This window comes from Lates calcarifer, linkage group LG20 (genome assembly GCF_001640805.2).
Source record: "Lates calcarifer isolate ASB-BC8 linkage group LG20, TLL_Latcal_v3, whole genome shotgun sequence".
NCBI classification, from domain to species: Eukaryota; Metazoa; Chordata; class Actinopteri; family Centropomidae; genus Lates; species Lates calcarifer.
Window position 1 is genome coordinate 13,577,724 of NC_066852.1, and position 23,627 is coordinate 13,601,350.

General features: G+C 42.1%; 2 protein-coding genes across 6 annotated transcripts; both read left to right on the forward strand.

Annotated features, from left to right (window-relative positions):
• The first annotated feature begins 1,829 nt into the window (after positions 1-1,829).
• Positions 1,830-14,457, forward strand: map7d2a (MAP7 domain containing 2a). 4 transcript variants are annotated; one of them, XM_018691265.2, is made up of 17 exons: positions 1,830-2,215; positions 4,044-4,136; positions 4,635-4,730; positions 4,836-4,913; positions 5,489-5,652; positions 5,889-5,985; positions 6,605-6,694; positions 8,587-8,693; positions 8,811-8,926; positions 9,035-9,420; positions 9,511-9,658; positions 9,760-9,940; positions 10,117-10,221; positions 10,355-10,405; positions 10,628-10,667; positions 11,491-12,175; positions 12,281-14,457. In XM_018691265.2, exons 1-17 carry the CDS (start codon positions 2,179-2,181, stop codon positions 12,537-12,539), a joined length of 2,733 nt encoding a protein of 910 aa, XP_018546781.1. In that variant the 5' UTR covers positions 1,830-2,178; the 3' UTR covers positions 12,540-14,457. The 4 variants fall into 4 exon arrangements, with proteins under 4 accessions (XP_018546781.1, XP_018546782.1, XP_018546783.1 ...); XM_018691266.2 differs by having other exon boundaries at positions 10,631-10,667; XM_018691267.2 differs by having other exon boundaries at positions 4,635-4,721.
• A 664-nt stretch (positions 14,458-15,121) lies between these two features.
• si:ch211-114c12.2 (uncharacterized protein LOC336578 homolog) lies at positions 15,122-23,594 on the forward strand. 2 transcript variants are annotated; one of them, XM_018691270.2, is made up of 10 exons: positions 15,122-15,246; positions 16,918-16,979; positions 17,135-17,824; positions 18,176-18,814; positions 21,730-21,845; positions 22,012-22,123; positions 22,271-22,346; positions 22,535-22,591; positions 22,712-22,861; positions 23,035-23,594. In XM_018691270.2, exons 2-9 carry the CDS (start codon positions 16,939-16,941, stop codon positions 22,850-22,852), a joined length of 1,872 nt encoding a protein of 623 aa, XP_018546786.1. In that variant the 5' UTR covers positions 15,122-15,246; positions 16,918-16,938; the 3' UTR covers positions 22,853-22,861; positions 23,035-23,594. The 2 variants fall into 2 exon arrangements, with proteins under 2 accessions (XP_018546786.1, XP_018546785.1); XM_018691269.2 differs by having other exon boundaries at positions 15,123-15,246; positions 22,535-22,609.
• The last annotated feature ends 33 nt before the right edge of the window (positions 23,595-23,627 follow it).

Consider the following 23,627-nt stretch of genomic DNA (forward strand, 5'->3'; position numbering starts at 1 on the left):
ATAATAATAATATTAATACTACTACTACTACTACTACTAATAATAATAATAATAATAACAAATAACTAAAAAGTGACAAAACACAGAAATGAGCACAAAGCCTTTTTATTACATGAACCACAGATCAGATACAGCAGATGAAACTGTTGTATTTTACCATGTTTTACAGTTGGGGGTCTCTAATACTCCAAATAGATATACACCAATCAGCCACAACATTACAAACTACTGACAGATGGCATGAATAACATTAATCATTTAGTTATAATACAATGTTCTGCTGGGAAACCTTCCCAGTGGCAATGGCCTCTCCCAGCAGGACAGTGCTCCCAGCACACCACAAAAACTGGGTAGTGGGTTGGGGCCTCCGTGGATCTGGCATCACACAGATGCTTGATCAGATTGGGATGTGAGGAGTTTGGAGGCCAGGTCAACACATTGGCCTCTTTGTTGTGTTCCTCGAGCCATTTCTGAGCAGTTTTTGCAGTGTGGTAGGAGCACTGTACTGAACAGTGTTTAGATGAGTATAACGTGTCAAAGTAATATCTAGATGACTGTCAGGACCCAAGGTTTCCCAACAGAACATTGTATTGTAAATAAATGATCAATGTAATTCACTTTATCTGTTAGTAGTTTTAATGTTGTGGCTGCTCAGTGTATTGCTTCATTTTCAGCTGGTGAAAAATCATGTTTCAGACTGTCTCACAAAAGTAAGAAAAGTCATAATGAATTACAGTGATAAGACAATGATAATATGTTTTTGAGCTGTTAAAGAGGTCACCAGGACCTTGACCTGAACATTTGTTTTAGCCTGTCAATATCCTGTCAAAACTGCTGTAACTCAATGTAAATATGCCAACAGGTCATACGTCATATTCTACAACCCATCGTCATTTTTTAAGGGGGTGTTTGTCAGGTTTAGCTTTAATAACTGTAACTCTATCTGGTGCATATTTCTGACTTGTATTAAACCTGGATTGCACCACAGGGGCACATGTTGGTTTTTGGAACAGCAGGAAGAATCTAGTTAAGCTGCCATGTGTAGTCTACACTGTGCACTTTCCTTGATGGGCACTTAAAGATGATGTAACATACACTCATAACACAGAGAGTTGGAAAGATGGGGAGGACATTGAGGCCCATAGCTAATTTAGGTCCCAGGGCCCAGTAGTGAGTTAATCCAGCCATGAGCACTGTAAAGGCTTTTACCACAATCAGCCATCCAATATGCCACCCTATCTAAATGATGATGTATGTTTACAGCCATGATAGCAGAAACTGATGCCTATAGATCTGCGTGGACTTCACTAACCCTAACCCTCAGCTCTCAATAGTTCAAACTATGAATCCTCTTTTCATTCATGGCTTTCCCAGATCTTTTTTTTTCTTCAAAAAGGAAAACAGGAAATCAGCAACTGTACTTTTAATGTTATGTTGTTTTAGTAATGCTGGAAAAGTGAGATTTAAGGAGGGGGTGGGGAGGTTAATCCAGGTGTTTATCTATTCTAAATAAGTGAAGTCTCAAATTAGACAGTAAGATGATGCTACAAAGTACCAACATCCAAAATTTGATGGGTTCACTGCCTCAGCATCTGAACATATGTGGTGCAGTATCTTATTCAACCATTTGTGAAGAAATACATTTAGGAAATACTTATTATGGTGCAGCAGTATGCACTGATTCTGCTTTCTGTCCTGTTTATTGTTACTGAATCCAGGTCTGCTAAATTTGCCTCAGTCTCCGGTAATCTGTTTGCTGATGGGAAATCTTCATCTACCGGTAAATGTGTTAATAGCCTGTATATATCGGGGCGGGCTTACGCTGCGACGCACGGTGTGGTCGGTCTGTCGGTCGTAAACTCAATTGTGTGCGCACCATCATCCTCAGTCCCAGCGGCGGCAGCAGCATCACCTCTCTCCTCCCTCCCTCCATCCACACATACACACACACTCACACACACAAAACTCTCCTCTCCTCGCCCATCATCTCCAGCCTCCGTAATGACCTTCAGACTATTTAGCTGAATGGTGTCTGCTCGTGTTTTTCCGCTGTGGCTGCGCTCACTGCTGCTGCTGTGGAGAGGAAACGGATACCTGTGCTGCATTGGCATCACCGCAGAGTGTTGTGGGTGACAACGCGTCTACGCGTTTGGGTGTATTGTGCTTGTGACAGCGGCCATGGCGAAAACAGTCACATCATCCAATGCGATACCAGGTAAGCTCCGTGTGTACAGCGTCAGCTCGGCCGGTGATGGTTGTGCCGTCGGGCTCCGTGTTGTTGTGCTGTCTTTGAGGCAGACTCATGAATGACGCAACTGACATTTCCACCGCTTTATGTGCGGTGATGATCCGGCTTCACTGTTTTTGTTTGGTCAAAAATACAGAGGGACCTTTTTATGTTTTATAAAAAAAATAAACCAAATCACGACAGGCCGTGTGGTTTTTTATAACGAGATAAAGTGAGCAAGACAGGACCGGGGTGCCTCTTTGTGTGTCTCTGTCCTCTGTCGCTGTGTAATCGATACTTTCTCGTGAGTACATATTACACATTACAGATTTATGGGGTTATTTCAAAGCAAAATCAGTCTGTGTGTGTTGCCGTCTTTTTTGGGTGATGACGCCACTCAATCGGATAAAAGGGTTCAAATGGGTGGAGAGAGGAGGACTGACTGAGGATTGATGCCCAACGACACAGGACGGACCAGTGGATTACACTGTTTAATTTTAAAAGCATCAAACCATTGTTCGATGACTTTGTGGGGTTGAAGACTGCGGTTAGATTGACAGTGCAGAGCAGGATGGAGATTAATCTTTCACCTCGTTATTTAGTTTTCACCCTCCACGCCCCTGAAAGAGGCGAAAGCAAATCAAATGTGATACAATTGAATGAGTGAATCCAGACTTGTCACAGTAGAGTTCACTGCTTCATTGAGAATGTGCTGGAAAAGATGCAAGGACTGCTGACTACAGTGCTGGAAATCTTTTATAAAGACAAAAAAAGAGGAAAAGTCATTCATTTTACTTTTACCTCTATAACATAATGTTGTTTCTGTAGCTTGTATTTTTTTTTAACAACAGGTTATATGCACAACAATAGTGCCTGGACAGCTCTATAAGATACAGAAATAAGATGTAGTATGAGCGGTACTCACCTCAAAGCCATAAAAGCTATTGTAAATACACCCCTGGATCATTAGAGGTAGACTACCCATGTGGCCACTGTAAAGATCAATACAATATGTTATCATGGAAAATGTTCCAAGCTAAGCATGATGAATGAGTGCAGTAATATGTTTAGTTAAGCATAGACGTTTAGGTCAAAGTGAAATACAGCAGCAGCAGCTCTCCTGTCTGCCAAAGCACACTTAAGTGGGAGTCAGGGTTGTCTGCCAGGTTTCAGTTCACAATAAAAGCCCTGAGTGAAGAGAGAGTAATTCAGTTGATCAAGAGAAGCGACTGACTTTGTGTTGTCAGTTTAGCCTACAGTGCACATACTGATTCAGTGAATTTGTGGAATTAAACGTTTTAACTCCATAGTTCACACGGCAGTCAGAAAGAGGCTCTTTCCACTGTTGAGATGTAGGTGTAGTTATTTGGGATCCAGTCTCATCTCTGAATTTCCCTGTTACATAATATATTTACTTTATATTTATTAATTTGTTTTGTTTATTTCAACTATTATGTTGATATAAGGCATTTGTTTGACTATATCTCCTTAATATTTGTATATTACATTAAAGAGGGTTCAAATATATTTGGGGATTTACTCCAGTATAGGCATCTTTTTGTCTCTTTAATACAGTTTATGAGTTAATGTGTGATGTGTCACTCCCTCCCTCATCTGTGATTTCACACACATCATCCACACACACACACACACACACACACACACCATGACTGTAATTTCTTGGCCGTGTACCAGCAGAGCTCTCCCCTCACACTCATTTACAGCTGTCATGATTTGTGATATTAATGTTTCAATAGAGGAGATTACTGTTTATGTTGATGCTCAGCATATTCTGTTATTGGCTTTTGTGTGCTAGGTGAAAAGATGGCACCACCGTCCATCACTCTACTTCCTGACAAGAGATCCCCAACAAACAGTCACAGCTCTCCAGCCCGGACTGGAAGAACAAGTGAGTAATCCGCTCTGATGTTCTGTCACATAAGTCACACTTTCCCTCCAAAGTGGCTTCATCAGGGATGAGAGTCACTCGCTAGAACAATGACTTGGATTATTTCACAGTGACTAGACAATCATAAAAGATGGCATAATACGAATCTGTAGGCTTATACACATTAATGTGTTTTCAGAGCAGCAACAAAGGCTCAGCAACATTAACTGAAAGCAGCATTCAGCATATGTGGAGTGACTATCACATCAAGGACAGTTTCCACCCCTTGCCTGCATATTGCTGCAGTTTGCCCTTGGCTTGGGGGATACTTGGCATTTTGCAACACAATGCACTTAACACAGAGCTGAAGTAACATTTCCCCCTGGTGGTACCATAGCAACACTGCGGCTCAGTGATATGGTGCTGATGTCATTCCTCTTCAGACAAAGCTGAGTGTGCTTCTCTCTCTCTCTCTCTCTCTCTCTCTCTCTCTCTCTCCTTCTGTCATGGTGATTCCAGCTCCATCTAACACAGAGAAGAAGGTACACATAAATGGACACGCGTCCCCTTCACACCTTGCAGCTAATGCCAGTAACAATAATGCAGGTAAACAAAGTAAGTCTCACTTTTTGTTTCTATCAAACTGCCTTTTCGTCTCCCTTTAATTTGAGTGCACTGCCACTGCCCTTTTTCTTATTGACATCTTCATTTGTCTTTCAGTTGTGGAAGGTTACATGAAGACGGACGACAGGATGCGATTAGCCAAAGAGAGACGAGAGGAGAGGGAGAGAAGCCTGGGTAGGTGACGTCTTGGTTTTGTTTGGCACAAGTGCAACTAAAGAGGCCGATCTTTACCGGCCTTTAGAAGCTCCAAAACGCCCCTAGTTTTCTTTTCCTGTTCCCAAGTTTTTTTTTTTGTCTGTGTCACCGAGAGGGCTTTTTTAACCAATAGAGGATTCATTTTGAGTTCACTGACTTCTTGATGTGATGAGTCCTGCCACTTCAGAGGATGTGGCAGTAACACAGAATAGTCGACAAAAGTAGGTCTCACACTCGCAGTTAATCCTCTGGCTCCTGCATTTGCCTCATGGTGACATGGATTTCTATCTTCATGATAGAGTCTGGAGTCTGGACTGACAGACACAATCAAATTCACTGCAACAATCACAGGCTCACATTATACTGACAGATTATGTGAGTGTTCAGTTAGAGGAAAAACACTGAAATTATTTCTACTGTGATTTTGTGATGTATCCTGAGCTCTTCAAGACAAACTGAATAGCCAAAGGCTACCTGCAACAACACTGGTTCATTAACTCTTATTTTTTTTTCATGGGAACCTGTGTCAAAAATTGTGTCATCGCCTCTTTCAGCGGCCAGGGAGCAGCTGATCAGGGAGAAGGAGCGCAGGGCTCGGCTGCAGTACGAGCGCACGGTGGAGGAACGCTGGAGGCGGCTGGAGGAGCAGAGGCAGAAAGAGGAGCTCCGCAGAGCCGCAGTTGAGGAGAAGAGGAGGCAGCAGCTCGAGGAGGAGAGGGTCAGCTCATTAAAAATTCTGCGGTCTAGTGTTTGCAAGACTGCAGCGACCTGTGCTGGTTTCAGATTATGACAATTCATGTGGTCTGTTTAAAATATTAGATTAATAAGCAAAGCCTCAAAATACATAAAAAATATAATGTGGACTCTGCATACATGGTAGGACAAATGGAAACAAAGCCAGTGATGGAGGGACAGTGTTTGAATAAAAGTGGGTTCTGCTGTGTGTGCCTTCAGGAGCGGTTGGAGGCCCTAATGAAACGCTCTCTTGAACGAAGCCTTCAGCTGGAGCAGAGGAACAAACGCTGGAGCAGGGGCTGCACTTCGGGAGCAGGTAAGGACAGAGCTTACAGATGCAAGCAGAGATTGTTTTGGATACTTGCAAGAGGCAGGAGAGTTACAGATGAATGTGAATGACCTCAAACAGCAGGGAATGGAAGAAAAACAGCTTTTTCTTCAGAGTGATTGCATTTTGCTGAATTTCTGTGAGATACCGTTACACAACGAGTGTGTGCGTGTGTGTGTGTGTCTGTGTGTGTGTGTGAGAGAGAGCCTTTCCTCTGGCCTGATTACTGCTGATGGCCTGGCTGCTGAAGTGCGCATGAGCAGAAATGTGTTCCTGGTTTCCCACAGAGACAGGATGGAGTTACATATCTGTGTTGGTGTCTGTGTAGAACTGGGACATTATGCTCTATTGAAATCATGGAAATGTCAAAACAATACAGTGCATTTCTGTCTGCCACAGTGTTATTTCTGATACCACAACTGGCACATCGCCACAGGTGGAAATTTTCAAAAACTAGTGCACTGTGGCTTTTAATCAGACCAGCACATCATGACATCCCTGCTGGTATGTTAACTCCCATCCAGGTCTCTACAGCTGGATGAGGAAATTTTGCTCAGATAAACTGTTCATAATGCTCTGTCTGCTCTGCTCCGCCTGCTGCCTATAGGTGACAGTGAGAATGCCCCACTCCCTTTCTCTGCTGCCTCCGCCTTTTCCCATGGCATTGCCTCCCCCCTACCTGCTGTCAGCGAATCTGGTAAAGTTAAGCTCCTGCCCCCTCCCTAACCCCTTGCCCTTCCAAATGTATCTCCCCTCCTGTTCATCCAACAGTTACCGTGTTTTTTGTGTTGCTTTGCCTTTAGGCGGGCTGAAACTTCAACTTAGACCAAAGGCAAATACGTTCTCTTCCTGTGATGCATGCATGTTAAGCCGCTCTGTTGTTGGACTTGTAAAGATTCTATTTTTGTGCAAATGTGATACATCCTGTCTGTATTGCAGGCTTAATTACGTTTGCTGTGTTTGTGCTCTACTGCGATAGCATTTATCTTCGAGTTATCTCTGACTGTTCTCACAGTGATTATACCAACATTTCTCAGAACATTTGTCCTAAAAATACCCATCTTAATAGGATCTAACCTATTCTTCAGGCCGAGCAAAGCGGAAACATTCCAATTGTCCTAATATTCTGGCAGGACTCTCACTCTCTGCTCTCCTGTAGAAGCAAACTCTGCAGTGCGACCTCATGTGGACCACCACACAGAAAAGCACAATAAGAAAATGCACCAGCATCAGCTATTTCATTGAGCTTAAACATGTTTTCCTGCACTAAACACCAGTATTCCTACATGACATGTCTGTTTTTGTAAACACATACTTCCAGTATGTACAACGTTCCCCCAGAGGTCAACCCTCTGGATTAGTCGCCCCCAGATTAGTAACCTCTCAGTAATTACAAACAGGCTGGCTATAATGACTTGGGAATCTCAATGATCTCCAGCACAAGTGGTATTATTCCCACAGTGTGTGGATGTGTAAGGAGCATGTGTTTTTGATATCCTTGGATTAGAGCTTTGAAATGAAAGCAGCTAAGTGGTTGCTGACTCCAGGTCCCAGAAGCAGACAGTTTGGGAGCTTAAATTGCAAATGACCTAGAATAGAAATATGTGCACTAAAATAGACTCTGAGACAGTCAATCCCACTGAGATGCCTGTACTCTTTAGAGATTACTCTTTACAGGCGGTGACAGATGGATGAGAGGTTAACAAGAGATGGTGAGAAAACCGCTTCTAGTGTTGTGCGATGCTTTCCATGTTTAGGGCCTGTACTATTGTGATCGTGAGTTTGCACAAGGTCTGTATGTCTTTTCGTGTGCTGTCATTGTTTAGGGTGTGGCACGGTGAGAAATGTTAACAATTCGAATTGGGATCGGGATTATCGTTCACAGCCGTTACGCCGACATGTGTGCACTTGCATCGTACTGAACAGTAGCATACAAGCACAGGGATTAATTTCTAAAAATGACTAACTGTGGTATTAACACACATGTGTGTCTGACTGTTGGCTGAAACAGCCATACTGGCAGATGAGAGACAAACGTTTTCAATTTCCTGCCCTGCCCAGTCAGGCCTAATCTAATAATAGGAAATCAATGACCTCTTCTTTTTTTTTTGGCAGAATCACAACAAGAAAGTCTCCCTGCGTATCTGTTTGTCAGTTTCAGAAGTGACTAGGAGTTTATCTGGACAAAGCTCACTATACACTTTTATCTATTGCTGCAAAAAATAAACATGAAAAATTCTCAGTGCTGAATAACATCTGATGCTTGAGAAATTTTCTCTACGTTTGAGCTGTAAGTTTGCAGCTTTTCAGGCCAAATCAAAAGCTGATGACCATAGCTACAACCAGAGAAGAGAAACATTTCCCCAATATATTTATACCTGAAATCTATTTGATTGACCAAACCCTTACATTTAATTATGTTGCAGCATCATTTCTGCCAGCTGCAAAAATTTGTCTCCAAGCTTCAGTTAAATGCAGCGCACACTGACCAGACGAGTCCCCTCCCTCCAGCTACTGTATTAATATCCCTCTGTCAGAGGTTATTTACAATCATCTGGTTTGATAAGCATCATGTCTGTCATCATGCAGCGCCCTGCAGTCCTCACAGGTCACCCTTCTGTGGCTCGCTGAACCCCGCAGATCACAGCAGAGCTGGACTTCAGGGAGGCTCTCAGTCCACTCCCAACACCCCCAAGGTCAGTCCAGTGCTGTGCCTCGACATTCTAACATTACATCTGTAAGGATCGAGCATTAATGTATACGAGTTGCGAGATGTTATTGCTTAAGTCCACTCGCTGAAACACTGCTTACAGAAAGAGCGCCTGCGCAGAGAGAGAAGAACTGCATCACCAGGTTGTGGATCACCTGTGAGAAGATCCGAATCTCCTGCTGGTGTCACCAAGCACTTGGCTTCCCCTACTACCTCCAAGTAAGATAATTTGTTTGATGTTAATTTGAAGGGTGGACAAAGGTGGGACCAGCTGGGATCAATACCTCGTCTGCAATTCTTAAAGCAAACATCTCTATCTGTGCGCAGGCTTGCATCTAAGATGCGTGCCCATTCTCCCAGCAATGCACATCAGCACCATAACTCCCCTACAAGACATCGTCCAAACACGTCAAGTGATGAACGGAAAGCAGATGACAAGAAGGAAATACACAGTGAACAATCCAAAGCTGAGGCCGCTGTGAAAAAGAACAGCGACATTAACAGCACGAACCCGCTCTCACAAGCTGAGAAGAATGTGGTCAACATTGAAATCACTAAAACATCATCTAAGGGTGAACTTTCTGATAAACGCCTCAAAGGCGACACAACTGAAAAAACTCAGTCCCCTGACAGAAAGGAGCACTCATCTCCCAAAGTGAATGTCTCAGAGAAGAAGACGCAGAGTAACGTCCAGGATGGAGACAAGAAAAAAGGTGATGACAGTAGAGTATTTGTTACCTTGCTCGACATTCAGTTTTAGTACATTTAGATGATTCTTACACCAGTCTTTCTGTGTGTGACAGAATCAGCACCATGCACATCCGCGGGGAAGGTAGCAGCTGGCACAACAAATGAAGAGGAGGCTACCAGGTTGCTGGCAGAGCGTAGGCGTCAGGCTCGTGCTCAGAAAGAACTGGAAGATAAGAAACGGGAACAAGAGGAAGAAGAAAGGTGAATCCATTGAATATATCACAAATTAAAGACTACATTAGATAGAATGTGATATTCATGTGTTAAAATGTGTATAACGAGTATATGTACCTGCCAATCAGACTAAAGGCAGAGCAGCTAAGGAAGCAACTCGCACAGGAGCAGAAACAGCAAGAGATGAGGGCTCAACAAGCAAAGGAAAAGGTGGAGAATAAGGAAGATCCTCAAAGGCTGACACAAAAAGAAGACAAACAAAAGAAGGAGGAGCAGGAGAAGGAGCTACAGACCCAGATGGACAAAGAGGTTAGAGATCAGTATAAGGTTCCAGGCACCTTATAACGAGGCCAAGCTGGTTTTTGCCCTAGTGCTGTATGTATTGGATTTAGATTTCTGGTGAATTCTCGGCAAATTCAGTAAATTAAGTCCTGTCTTACAGTTCCTGGTTACAAATAGATTTCATCTCGATCTTATCTTAACAGAAAGAAAAAGCCAAAGTCCAGGCTCAAGAGGATGCAGAGCGTCAACGGCAAGACAGAGAACTGCTGACGCAACAAGAGGAGGAGGAAAGGCAACTAAGAAAAAAGGTTATTTTTAACAGAAAAACACCCTCAGAAAGGACAGTCCACACACTCACTGCATGTTGGCTGCATGTTACACTTGAAATATTCAATACACTTGAAGTTCACACAATGATTAAATGTTGATGTATTTTTGCAGAGAATTGAGGAGATCATGAAGAGAACAAGGAAAGGTGAAGCTGACTTGAAGGTACTGTAAGAGATACCTTCTGTTCTCGAACAGTAGACCCGCTGCCTTTAAGCACCTGCTGATTATGTGATCAAGATTCTTTTTTTTTTCCAACTTTTACTAATACTTTTTGACTTTCCGTTGTTATTACCTTTATTAAATTCCATTTGTTGGTGACACTTGGTTTTGTGTCCTGATTGCCACAAACGTTGACTCGATTGTCTCTGTTCTGCATTGAATCAGAAGGACGAACAGGTGGAGACAAAGTCCGTCTCACCGCCAGGTTAGTGTGTTACTCAGTCACCCCGCAGATATTTCAGCTTGTTTGCTGTTCATGCTCGCTCCACGCCTCGCTGTACACCTTGCAGCTGTAAAAAAAAAAAAAAGCAATGTGTGGGCATGTGTGGTTTGTGATCTGATTCATTTCTTTGCTTATTTTGAGCATGCACAGCAAAACTACTGTTTTAAGTTGGCTTGTGTGAAATCTCAGTAGGGGACAGATGCCAATATTTCTGCCAGTGTACTTATTATATAATCACTCTGATGCTTTGGCTTTGGCTATTCAGAAAAATGAACAGTAATGATGCTTGTCCTCATCAGCTTAAGTTGGCAAAGCAAAATTGCTCATTGTTACATTGCTTATGCTTCGGGCTGCGCATTAAAAACCATGTGGTGGGGGGGGTTATACAGTATTTTCTGGAATCTGGAGCAGCAGCCAAGGACTATACTCTTGGTGCTGATAGGGCACCTTTCACTGTAGAGCAGTACCATGGGAACAGGCTGTAAAATTAGCTGCTCTTGAAAATACCCTTGAAAGAATTACTCATTACTCTCTCTCTCTGGGGGATTGATGTGGATAGTGTGAGCGAACACTTTATTTGAACTGTCCTGTTTTAATATTCTACTCATTCAGGTTTTACAGTTGAGCCAGTGCAGATATTTAGTGTCAGCTTGTCCAGTGATACTGGTAATGTGTGACATCAGCTGCCAATGTCAGTCTTAATTTTGGACAAATTAAGCTCTTCTACTAATTTATCTAAAGTTAATGTTACCTGGACAGTCTAGATAAAGTGAAGCCCACTGTGATTTTTTTTAATTCTCTACAGGGGATGTAAAGACTATTCAAGCTAATGCTCAGGTGACGGAGCAAGCGTCCAAAAATGTTGAGTTACAGGTTAAAGAGCAGGTCACAGTCCAGGTCAACACGAAGGAATGTGCCATGGTAAAGACAGAAGCAGCAGCAGCGACAGCAGCACAGACGGACAATCAGAAGAGTGTGCAAGTTAAAAACAACACTCCTCAAGTGACACCAACTCGCAGTGTTTCTGACAAGAGACAGGACACCAAACAAAGCAGCGAGGAGCACGGCAGCCAACTTAACAAAGAGGGCAAAGCCTGCATTCTTAAGCAACAGGGGAAAGACGTGGAAGCGAATGTTAACAAGCAGCAAATAGCAAATGTTAAAGCCGCAGACCAAATGAATAAAGAGCCAACTAAGCAGAAAGCAGATGCCAAAGCCAGCCAGAAGGAGGGTGGTATGATGAATGGAGCGGTGAAGGGTAAAGGAAGTGCCTTGATGAGTAGCCATCTAACTGCTGAGGGCAGCAAACAGCAGAGCCTGCACGTGTCAACAGCTGAGGGAAAGGCTAACGGAGGGTCACAGATGGAGGTCATTAGACCCTCAGTAACACCCCTGCCGGTGGGACACCTGCCACCGCCGATCATCAAGCTGGAGCCACTGGATGTGAAGAGGACAGGGTCGTGTGATGAGGTGCAGTCCATGGAGGTCAGGTGAGTGATCAGGTAACATTTTATTATCAAAGTCAGGGCTAGGAAGAGTTAAAGGATCTGGATATTACATCATAAGTAATCGCTGTTTTCATTGTTGAATTTCAGCCCAGCTTCAAAGGAAGAACTGATCTCAATCCCAGAGTTCTCACCAGTCAATGAAATCCAGAACAGCGGCATGAGCAACACCAGTGCTCTTGAGGATCTGATGGACCTGACAGGCAGCGTCACCTACCCGAAACTGTCCTCTGAGAGCAACATAGGCGACTGCAACAAGAACCTCATTGAGGGTGTCGTCAGTCCCATGTCAGACTCGAAGCTCACTGGGATGTCGCCTTCATCCGCAAATAAACTTAGCATCCAGTAGTCCATTAATCTCTCTCTTTCTCCTCTTCTCTCTTTCTCTTGCTTGCCTACTCTCTCTATCTCTCTCGCTCTTCCATACCCCCTCTCCCTCCCCACACACACATACATTAAACGGGGTGTCACATTTTGAGTATGGGCCCCTGTGTTGCCACATTTATGGGAAAAGAGCCATAGAGATTGACTTTAAAAAATGACTTGCAATATAAACAAAACATCTCCTATATTCTAACCACATAGCAACTGACCATTGAAATAGTCTGTCAAAGATTTAGTGTGAGTTTGCGAGTGAGCACAAGTGAGAGTCAAGGAGCGAGGGTGTGTCCGGATATGTGAAATAATTACAGAGAAAAAGACAAATATCAGGGTTTCAATTATAGACATTTAGAAAACCTGTTGCTAATGCACAGTAGCTTGGTAAGAATCTTTCATTTTCCCTGCACAGATCCCTCAATGGCTCCCGGTTCAGTCCCATTACTGGAGTAATAAAGCCTGTTAAGAGCATCGAAGACCGCATTTGTACCTCTGCCTCTCCACAAGCCCTCTTAAGCCTTTCAGTCTAATTCAGTGTGTGTTGCTGGGAAAGGCATGGCCATTCCATTTTCACGACAGCCCAATTTTTATACCCCAGAAATGGTCTTTCCAGGTAATGTTATTCATGCATGTACTCATGACTGGTCTGGTCTGATCAGGTCTGATCAGGTTCTTCTCTTGGCAATGAGATGATTCCCTTTATTCCTTTTTATCCTTAACTGGGACTTTCTAACTGCACGTGAGTGAGAAGGATGAGCTATCAATTTGAATGTTATCGCACATTAAAAAAATAAATAAATCATGGCATCAACACAAATTATGGTACATTACTACATGTTTGTGGCAGACTAGAGAGAATCACTAACTTGGACTTTTGTGTCCTTTCACTTGCAAGGACGTCTTTTAGCAATGATTCTACTGATTAAATGGAGTTCTAGTGATGAAGATACCAACAGTTGAGCACGTTTTTTGTAGGTGTACCTTGCTATATGAAGGGTTTCCAAGGCACAGAACTAATGGATGCATTATCTATCAGACATGCAGGAACATACATACTGTAGATTCCAATCAATAGATATCTGGCTATTGATTTGTAAGACTGAATGCACTGGGGCAGGGATGTTTCCTTAACAATCAACTTGTAAGTGTGCCCTGTAGCTATACAGATGCTGTTTGCTGTTAAAGTTTTTCTCCATCCATCATGTTGTACTCCTATGGTCCTGTATAAGAATTGTCTCCTTTAACTTCTTGAGCAATGTCTAAATGTAATTTCAGTAGAGATGCCTTATGAGGGAATGATTAGTTACTTTATTCTGTGCTGAAACATTTGGCTGTGTATGTATGTATGTTTATTCTTTCTGTTTGGCCACTGGGATTGTTGTATGTGACCTGTAATACTTGAACCTTGGTTTTCAAACGCATCATTTCCACCATGCTGCAAACAATTATGCCAACAGCTTATACATATTGTCTTGTCACTTTGTAAAGTGACATTTAGACTTGTGTTTCTCAGACAATGCACAGCCTGATAAGGCTCTCTGAATTGTTACAAGTGAAGTAGCCATATAGCAACTTACAGTATTTGAACGTTAGGATTTGCTGTATATTTTGCAAATTCAAACAACTGTTCCACATTGACTACAAGTGTTTTTTTCTTTTTCTTTTCTTTTTTGCAAAGGGGACTTATCTTAAGGAAAAGCAAATGAGTACAAAGAAATGAACATGTACAATCACTTCAGGAAAGAATTCAAGTCTGCTCATACCCATGTTTCAAAACAGTGTCTCACAGCCAGCTTAACTCTTTAGGTTATGTAATTTCTGTAGACATTGTGCATGGTTAGCATGGTCATAATAATGTTATCCGAAACAATAAAATGTAAAACTGGTGATTCTGTGTTTTTGTTTGTGTTTTAATGTGTGTTTGTGCACAATCATGTAGACAGGAGTTAGCCACAGTCAGACAATAGAGAAAACTGGTTCATACAGGTTACATACCTACACATACATTCAGTGCTGATCAGTTATCTTTAGTTGCCTGTTTTGTTTGCCTTTTGACTTTCTTTGTGCAGAAAAACAAATAGGATATTTTCTCTGGCTCTCATATTCACTAACAGAGCAGGGGCACATAAGTAGTTAAAATTAGCCTTACTTTTACCAACAAAATTGTCACATACATTAATGCATCAATAATTATAATACATTAATACATATTCTGCATAATGAGCACTTTTATTGTTTGTACTGTAAGTATGTGTTAACCCTAATACTTTTCTACTTTTACTTAAGTAAATTTAAATTTTTAATGCATGACCTTTATTTGAAACAGTATTTTTACAGTACTTTCTCTTATGTAAAAAAAAAAAAAAAAAAAAAACAGTGCTTCCTACGCCACTGCATAGAGGTAAGATTTTCTGCAGGGCTCTTGTAGTAGGCTACTTAAGTTTTAGCCATAGACTGTATAACCTAGTGTACCTTCTAAATTGATTGAGGAGGAAAGAGGCAGACTGCACGCCGGCCTTCCAGCAGTCCGGCCGCATGTAGTTCACACTCCGGGGCGGTAGGTGGCGCTTCAGTGTGGCTGTCAAATCCTGTGTTGAAGAGGCGAGGGCGGTGCGACGAGGAAGAGCAGCTGAACTGTGTCGCACGTAGCTTTTCATCTAATCGACGGTTTGTCTTCGGTAAGTCGTTAAATATATAATAAAATCAGATTTATTGGCAGTTTAAGTTTTTAACTTGTCGTCAGGATGTTTCAGCTGATTCACACTGTCATTTCTGAGAACTGTTATAAACTAGCGAAATACCCAGGCTAGCTGATTAGCTAACTTAGCGATAAGACAAGGTTGTTAGCATTACCACGACTTGCTTTTCCACATTTGCGTTGCTAAGTATAAACCGAGTCGAAACAATATCTGTGTGTTTCTAAAATTGCTCCCTACTTAAGTGAAGCACTCTGTGTCCACCCAGAGAGAACATAGTGAATTGAGTCGTTTCATTTTCTCCGCCAGCCGTTGGACGCTCAGACCAAAAATGGTGGCACGATCAGTCCTGATCCTTCCCTCACCAGGATTTAAGGATCAGGACTGAAAGTGAAGGAGCGGCCTCCATAAAAGCATACTCAACCCAAACGTGTTGTAAACCGTGTTTGGTTATAATTGTGACCTTGTTATCTGGCTTACGTGAACATATATAGGACAATGAACTATTACTATTTATTATTATTATTGTTATTATTATTATTATTATTATGTTCTCGCGCATGATAACAACGGATCAACGTTTAGGTAACTTAGAAGGTAGGTAACGTAGAAAGGATGATTATAATGTATTTAAAATAACATAACCTACTTATTCAGAAATGAGTAGTTATATCCGGTGTATGTGGTAATGTGGCCATTTTGATCTAAGAATTGCATAATACCAAGGACAGACACGTTTGGGTGTTTGTTGCTACAACAGCGTAAAAAAAATGACGTTTGATTTGAGGACTTTATCACTATCATTAAAACATTTGAACGAAGACAGCTGTAATACTGTATCGTCTGTTCTGTCTGAGAAACTCCTGATTAGATTAAGTCTGAGTAGACAGTTATCTATGATCAATAGCTCACATATTGCTGTGGGTTGGCACTTAACTGATAAAGACTATGCACTTTGTACCATTGCTTTGAAATTGTTGTTGCTCATTTCATTTACTCAAAAATATGAATTCAATTAATATACTATTATTAATTTCATCTGCACGTTATGGTGTTTTATATACTGTTTTGCAAAACCTTTTAATTTTATTGAATGGGAATCTGTTGTAACAAGTTTCTTCGGCAGCATTTTAACATAAGTTAAAACATAAGTATTTTTAAAATGTTAATTTAAATGCTGTAAGAACTTTTGTATGTTTTATCCCATCTACTATAATTAACATGTGCTTTGTGTATATATTGTCTGTCTCCAAATTACACCATTGTTTTTGAGAATTGTGACAGCATTTTTCTAGGCATTGTTAGTGTTATTAATGTTCAAATAGCTTTTTTCAAACTGACCACCCAGCTTACCTGACATGAGTGAGATAAAGAGAACATCAAATAGAAGGAAAGTAACAGTAACTCAACTGACACTGATGCTTAGATATGCTATTATAGATATTATTTTGATTAGGTTACTTGTTAAAACACAAAAATAGCTGGAAGAAAGCACAAAACTAACATTTGGACAAGTGGCTCAGCTTCAGAGTGCAAGGTATTTGTTTCACCTGCAGAGTCAGGGCATTTCAAAGCTTGTGTCTGGCTTTAGGTATCTAACATTATATCTACTTATGGCTGCCAGGCTCAGTATAATGTTTTTTTTGTCCATAGATTATACAAACTCATCCAAAGATGGTCCGACCACATTTTGGACCACCACGCTTAAAGCCCAGGTAATGTCCTTCAGTTATGTCAAATTACACCAGGCACTTTATGTTCATGATTTTCAAATCTTCTGTTGTGTGTCTGTCCCACAGTGCTTCTGATATTTTCAAGTGGCATTATGTGTTGTAATCCACTTATCTCTGTTTTTCTTGTGTCTTATCAGACCATACGGAGATGGTCATGGCACTGGGCCTAGTGAAGGGAATTACAACCCCAACACCAAAGGTCGAAGAGATGCCCAAGGCTACCCAGCAAAGACTCCCTTCAACTGGAGAGACTCCAGAGGTAGAGGACGACCCCCAGTTGTCAAGAGAGTCCCCTTGATGGGAGAGCAAAGGGAGCCACGTTTCAATCACTGGAGGTCCCCGAATCAGGAGTCCTTTCATTCATACCCTCCCAAAATGGAACCACACCATAGCCAGAGGAGGCCTTCTCCATCTAGGCCAAACCGCTCCCCCCATGGCCAACATCAGCCCTCCTCTCGCAGTCCCACACAGGGATCCCCAGGTCACAGGGGCCCACCTTTCCACGGCCACCCCTCAGGACACAGGTCACCCTCCCCAAGACATTTTCGCGGCCACCCAGCAGACAGGAGGCCAGGCCCTACACAAGCCTACCAGGGGTCTTTCAGGGGCCCCAAAAGGCAGGCAGGTTCTCCCCATCAGGAGCACCGTAATCGAGACCCTCGTGGGAATTACAGCCCCAGAGAAAGGCCCTATGAGCACTCAGGTCATGGCATGAAGCGTTGGAACGAGGCTGGAGCATACTCTCATCCACACAATGGAGAACACAGGCCCTCTGGGTCACAGAGGAGCCCCAGAGAGATGCATGGGAGAGGCTCGTGTCCAGAGAGGTACAGGAGTGAAGCAACAATCCCAGCTGGGTAAAATTGTAAAAGAGGAGGCCTGAAGCTGGCCCAGTCCTCCCAATCACAGGGGTCTTTATGATTACCTCTACTCTGCCCAACCCATAGCTATTAGAGGGGATTAATGGGGGTCTGATGTAAATGTGGTTTCACCTGCCATTGAGAGGAGTGTTACATCTGTAATTACTCGTTGAAAATTTACTTCTCCTACCTGTTTCATTCTGTCATGGCATTATGAAGGGGCTGCATTGAGATAAAAGTTAAAAGTTCCGCCTCCCACTTAACATGGCAATGGATCTCTCATTGTAATGATTTCTCTATTGTTTGATGGATATGCAGGTGGTCATCTGAGCCAGACTCCAGGCGGCAGCGTGGTCCGGTGGAGAGGCAGGGCAGCAGATCCCACAGTAGAGAGAGGGCACAGGATGTCCCTCACCAGCCCCCTTTCAGATCCCCCTCATGGAAAGGAGGACCACCACAGCCGCCATCCTACCACAGGATCCCTCAGGAGAGGCAAGTGGCAGGACCCCGCAAGAGGAGGATATCAGACATCAGCATGCCCTCCTCAGACCCTGCAATGGAGCATGGCAATCCAAAACACCCCAGGAGAGAGAGACCTCAGCTGCTCAATATTCCCAGGCCATTTGGTGGTAAACCTTTGTCTTTTAGGGATAGAAGTTACATAGTTAAGAACAGACAAATCAGAGCAGCGTCTCTCATGAGGCTCAGAATACCTCCATCGGTGAAACCCAGGCCTCACCTGGGCGACTCCACACCACGGGGAAACGTCAGCTCTGTTTTTGCAATCAGGAAGAAACGTTTCCAGTCAAATCCAGTTCCACTGGAAAAGCTGGAACCAAGGAGGCCAAAACCACAACAGTCACCCCCCAGAGAAGAGGGCAATGACAGCACGTCTTCAAGAGACTCTGACACAGGCAAAGAACAGGTGGAGTCCCGCCGGTCCTTGAACACACACAGGTACGGTATTTTCCTTCTAGCACTGTTCGCAGGGGCTTGATGATGATTAGGAGGTCAAGAAAGAATGTCTCAATGTGAAGGGGGTGCCAGCTGTGGAAAATGGAGATGTCGTGATGGGCTAAATGTGCAACACTGATTGTCGATGAAAAGCTACAAAACTACTCAAAATGCCTCCCTGTCTGCGTGCTGCCTATGTTTCAAAATGTCTTCCTAACAAGTGGGCTGAAGAGAGAGAGAGGGCTAAGTTACACAGCATATCACAAAAGCCAACCTGTTTTAAAACCTGACAAATATGTTAAATACCCTTGATGAGGAGAGTGGAAAAAAATAGTTGATCTGTGCTGGTTAAGGATTCCTGTTTGTCAGCATTAAATGAAATAAAAGAAAGAAGTGCTCTTCAGCATGTTGTGAAGACCCCCTCATCCTCAGTAGAAAACAAAAGCAAACTGAAGCTGAAGTTACAACACTTAGTGTGAAGCAGTACACAGAATAAGGACATGTAGAAGACTGCCCTTAACACGACCAAAACAGAAATGGCCATGCTGTTCCTTTTTAAATTAATGTCTACATGTCAGCCATACATGGACCTTGGGAAAAGAGATGCATCAAATGGATGTTCAATGCTGAACAGCGATTGTTCAAGGCACTAACTAAAACACAGGACAGCAAAGTTACAAGTCAAGTGGCATATTTGCTCAAGGAATTTCCAAAAAACAAAGCTAGTATAAACTTTTGATGATGGTGACGAACAGAGACAGCGAAAGCCACAAATCAATGAAGAGGAATTTCTGTCGCTGGAAATCACTACCCTACAGTCACCTGCGTTCATTTTCACAGATAAATTAACTGATACATAACTTATTTGCAAAGATCAAAATTTCTGACTCCATTGTTTATGCAATACCAATAATAAAATATCTTTCCATTAAGTTCCAAAGTGGTAATAATTGTAACAACATAAAAACAATTAAAGCGGAAGACAGAGAATTCCACAGTTGATCTTTTTTGACTGATAGACGTCAGCCACTGTATTCAGGAATTTTTATCATCACATTCATCAGATGCACGCCTACATGTATACGTGCATCATAGATGGTATATGTGTTACGCGGGAGTGGAATTTGGAGGTGGACATCATGTTCTTGTGTGCAAAATTAATAAATGTATGGCAGATGGATTGGCTTATGCAATTAAAATACATGGTTCTGCACAACCTGAAGTGTGAAGCCTCACTGAAGCATCATTCCCATTCAGACTGAGCAGAATGAAGAGGAGCCAAGTTACCACTACCTGCACTTCATACAGTGCGTCTGAGCACTGGAGTGGTCTGCTTCTCTGCAGCCATAAGATCTGAGAAGAAGCTTTCCTGCAGCTCCCATACTTTCAGACAGGCACCAAGTAATAACCATGTCAAAGCCCGGGAATTATCGTGAAGCATTTTGATGGAAAAAAAAAAAACAGGAATGGATAAGTCAACTTTAACGGAATCAAACCAGCAACCATTGAGCTACTAGATGGCCAGTGCTGTTTCAATCACATCAGCAGTACCTGCAGTGGAAAAAAAAGGATATGAAGTGGCTGAGAACTCTACAGAAGATCAAGCTCTAATACGGAAAAACGAGACAGACGTCAGAATGGATTTAAAATAGATCAAAACAAGACGAAAAAGATTGCAAGTGGCCAGGATTCCAGCTTGTCACTACATAGGAACAGAAGCAAGAACAGCCTGTTCTTTGCAGCCTTACCACACCACCTTGTTGTATTATCAGTGTGAAAGCATGTGGGCTGGACCCACAGGTCAGCATGTGCTGTGGTCAGTTCCTGTGTCTAATATGACGTGACCTAAATGTAATAATCAGTAGCCACTTTACAAGGCTAATACAAGCAAAGTCTATGATATCCAAAGTCTAACCCAAACCACTACATGTCATCCTGCAAAGAAATTGCCTAGTGTGATGGCCAGAAGATGTCCTCCTATCTCTTATCCCACTATAACTTCAAACTACTGCATGAAGAGGAAAAGAAAGCACTGCACCCTTAGCTCCTTGACTGTCTTTTTACTGCAGAACCAATCAGATGATCATCTTTGCTAAATTCCTGCCTTTTCCTAAATCAATCAACGATCAAAATTTTAAAGAGAAAAGATTTTTAGAGAAATCTAAAGGAATAGAAGTCTCACTTGAGGGCACTGCAAAGCCTTTAGCATGTAGCCTGTGGACAGACAATCACTAGATCATCTCTTAAAACCACACTGCAGCTTTGGAGAAGAAGCTGACATAATCACCAGCCTGGACGTGTTCAGCCATTCCCTTCAGAACCACAGATGTTTCCAAGACTGCCAAGTGCATGTCGTGAAACCCTTTGGATGATGAAAATGATTGAACACAACTAAAGGGAACAACTTAAGAATGGCCTGATGATAAAACCCTCTGAACTTCAGTCTGACAGTGAAAACACAAGCTTCTGAGAGAGGGATGATAGAAGATTTGATGACGTGATCTAGACCGATATCTTAAAGTCCTCTCCAAGATTTGCCCGCTCTAACGATCACTGAGTAAATGAAGAGAGCTCAGATTGATTCAGGGTACAAAAATAGGAGTAAAGGAGCATGGACATTCCATGGTTTTTGTAAGTACCCATGTATCACACCTGCGTGGCTTTATGATCATTTATCTGCCTGCAAAACAGTGCTGTTCATTACTGGTTTAAAATGCTTTTTTCCCCTAAGAGTTGACAGGTTGATTTTATTTTATTTTTCATCTGCAGTCTGTTTCTTTAAACGTTGTGATAACTTGAATGACATGTTAATGTATCCAGGACTCATCAAAGATGTTTATACACTGACATAAACCTGACATGATGCTGAGAGAGAGATGTTGATGTCTTTAACACCTCTTCCACAACACTCTTCACAGATCTTCTCCCATAGAGAAACGTGACCTTGTTGTTTTGTCCCACTGGCCACCCGGGCCAAGCTCCTCTTCCAAGGATGGCTCACCTCTGAAAGATCGCAGCCCAAAGTCGAGAAATGGTAAATAACTTATTTTCGTAATCTTGTGTATTGTAACAACAAATGGCCAGTATCTCATGTGCAATTGTTTTGATACTTCATCTTTTTTACATGTCTGTCTTGCCCTTTATGTTCAAAGTTTTTTTAAGCTTCAGCCTCAGGCTTCATTATCTCTCTGTTTGTTTAGAACGAAGTTCAGATGAAGACACCACACCAGACAGCCGACTCCCAAGGATGAATGATTCCAGATCATCACCTGAAGACAGAAACCAGGAACGCTTGGATAAGAGGATATTCAGGTACATTTCTTAGAATTATTACATAGTTTGAAACAAGGTTCTTGTTCATGAGGAAGTCTGGTGTTTTCCATATGTTTAAAAAGAAGCTTTACTCAGGGAGTGTCCTGTTTCTGATGTTCCCTCATTATTATTATTATTTTTTTGCAGGCCATTTAATAATGTGATGCAGGACAGCCACAGATCTGGAAGGCCCTTCAGGAGACCGGGACCAGGACCCATGCAGGTGAGTGAAACATTTGTTGTAATTGACTATGCAAAGCTTGTGCGTCAGTATGTGATAAATCACTGAAGAATCACAGCAGTGAATGTGCAGTGATCACTAGCCAAACAAGCCAAAGTTTTATTTTATTCAAATATTATAAATAAGGATAATTGCTTACTGTATTAAGCTTTCACTGTTGTGTTTTATAGAGACCAAAGTTCACTGGTGTTCCCAGGAAGCCAGGTGGTCCTGAACTGTCTGGAAATGTAAGAAGACCGCTCATGGTATGCAGACTGCCATCAGAGATCATTTGCTTGCTCTGGGAAATGTTAAATGGCTTTTCTTAATGATTAAAATTTGAATTTCTTCTGCTTTCTTTTTATAAGGAGAGCTTAGTGCCGCGTCCCTTCCCAAATCAGAGACCAGTGTTCAGAAAAAGTCACAGTATCATGTCTAAATACCGCAACATGAGAGTGATGCGTCAGCGAGTGCCGTACAACCGAGGACCCAACCAACAACGCTGGTGATAGCCTCCGGTAAGAAATCATAATGTGTGATGTATTATTGCAGAATATGAATCAGCCGCATTACTTTTACTGCTTCTGTCATTTAAGAAATCTTGATTTATCATGACAAAACAATCTTATGATTTTCAAAATCTTCAAGAGATGTTGTATTCACATGACTTTTTTTCTTGGTCTTGGCTCAGGTCCTACATTCTGCAGACATGACACTGGAAAACGTAGAAGAAATCTCAAGATGTTTTCTGCTCGGTGAACTGCACCGCACAAACCCATCTCTCACTACAGTCCCTGTATATTATGGAAGTGTTGTTGCTTACATTTGTTCTCTGGTACAAGTGTTTCAGTTGCACCATTGAAGTACTGCAGTACTTTGTTTTAGAGTATTTTAACACATGCCATTATATTATATTACACTGTCCTGCCTTTTTCTGATGCTTTGATTTGGGAATTGCTGCTTGTGATCTTGGAAGTCTTTGTTTTACTTAGTCTTAGCTTATACTTCTATTTGTTTACCAGCAACAATTAATTTCAGGTTTGTTAAATCCAAGAAATGTTTACTTAAACATCTCCCCTTTGTTGTTTGTAGAGACTTTATCACATGAGATGTCCTACCTGATTAATCATGGGTGTTTTGATGAAAAACCATGGCTTATTGACTGACACTTAGCTACTAGTTAAACTTGTATAATCACATGTTCAGTTTATTGTTTGAGACTTGAAGTAAAGTTGGATTTAACAAGCTGTATGTAAGAGTTGTCTTTCTTTTGAATATAGATTT

Excerpts from the sequence above, each read along its gene's own strand:
- map7d2a (XM_018691265.2), top strand. The coding sequence starts at position 2,179 with ATGGCGAAAACAGTCACATCATCCAATGCGATACCAG. Across the intron at positions 9,659-9,759 it reads GAACAAGAGGAAGAAGAAAG|ACTAAAGGCAGAGCAGCTAA; the intron begins GTGAATCCATTG and ends CCTGCCAATCAG. Across the intron at positions 10,668-11,490 it reads AAAGTCCGTCTCACCGCCAG|GGGATGTAAAGACTATTCAA; the intron begins GTTAGTGTGTTA and ends AATTCTCTACAG.
- si:ch211-114c12.2 (XM_018691269.2), top strand. The coding sequence starts at position 16,939 with ATGGTCCGACCACATTTTGGACCACCACGCTTAAAGCCCAG. Across the intron at positions 22,124-22,270 it reads TTGGATAAGAGGATATTCAG|GCCATTTAATAATGTGATGC; the intron begins GTACATTTCTTA and ends ATTTTTTTGCAG. Across the intron at positions 22,610-22,711 it reads ATGTAAGAAGACCGCTCATG|GAGAGCTTAGTGCCGCGTCC; the intron begins GTATGCAGACTG and ends TCTTTTTATAAG.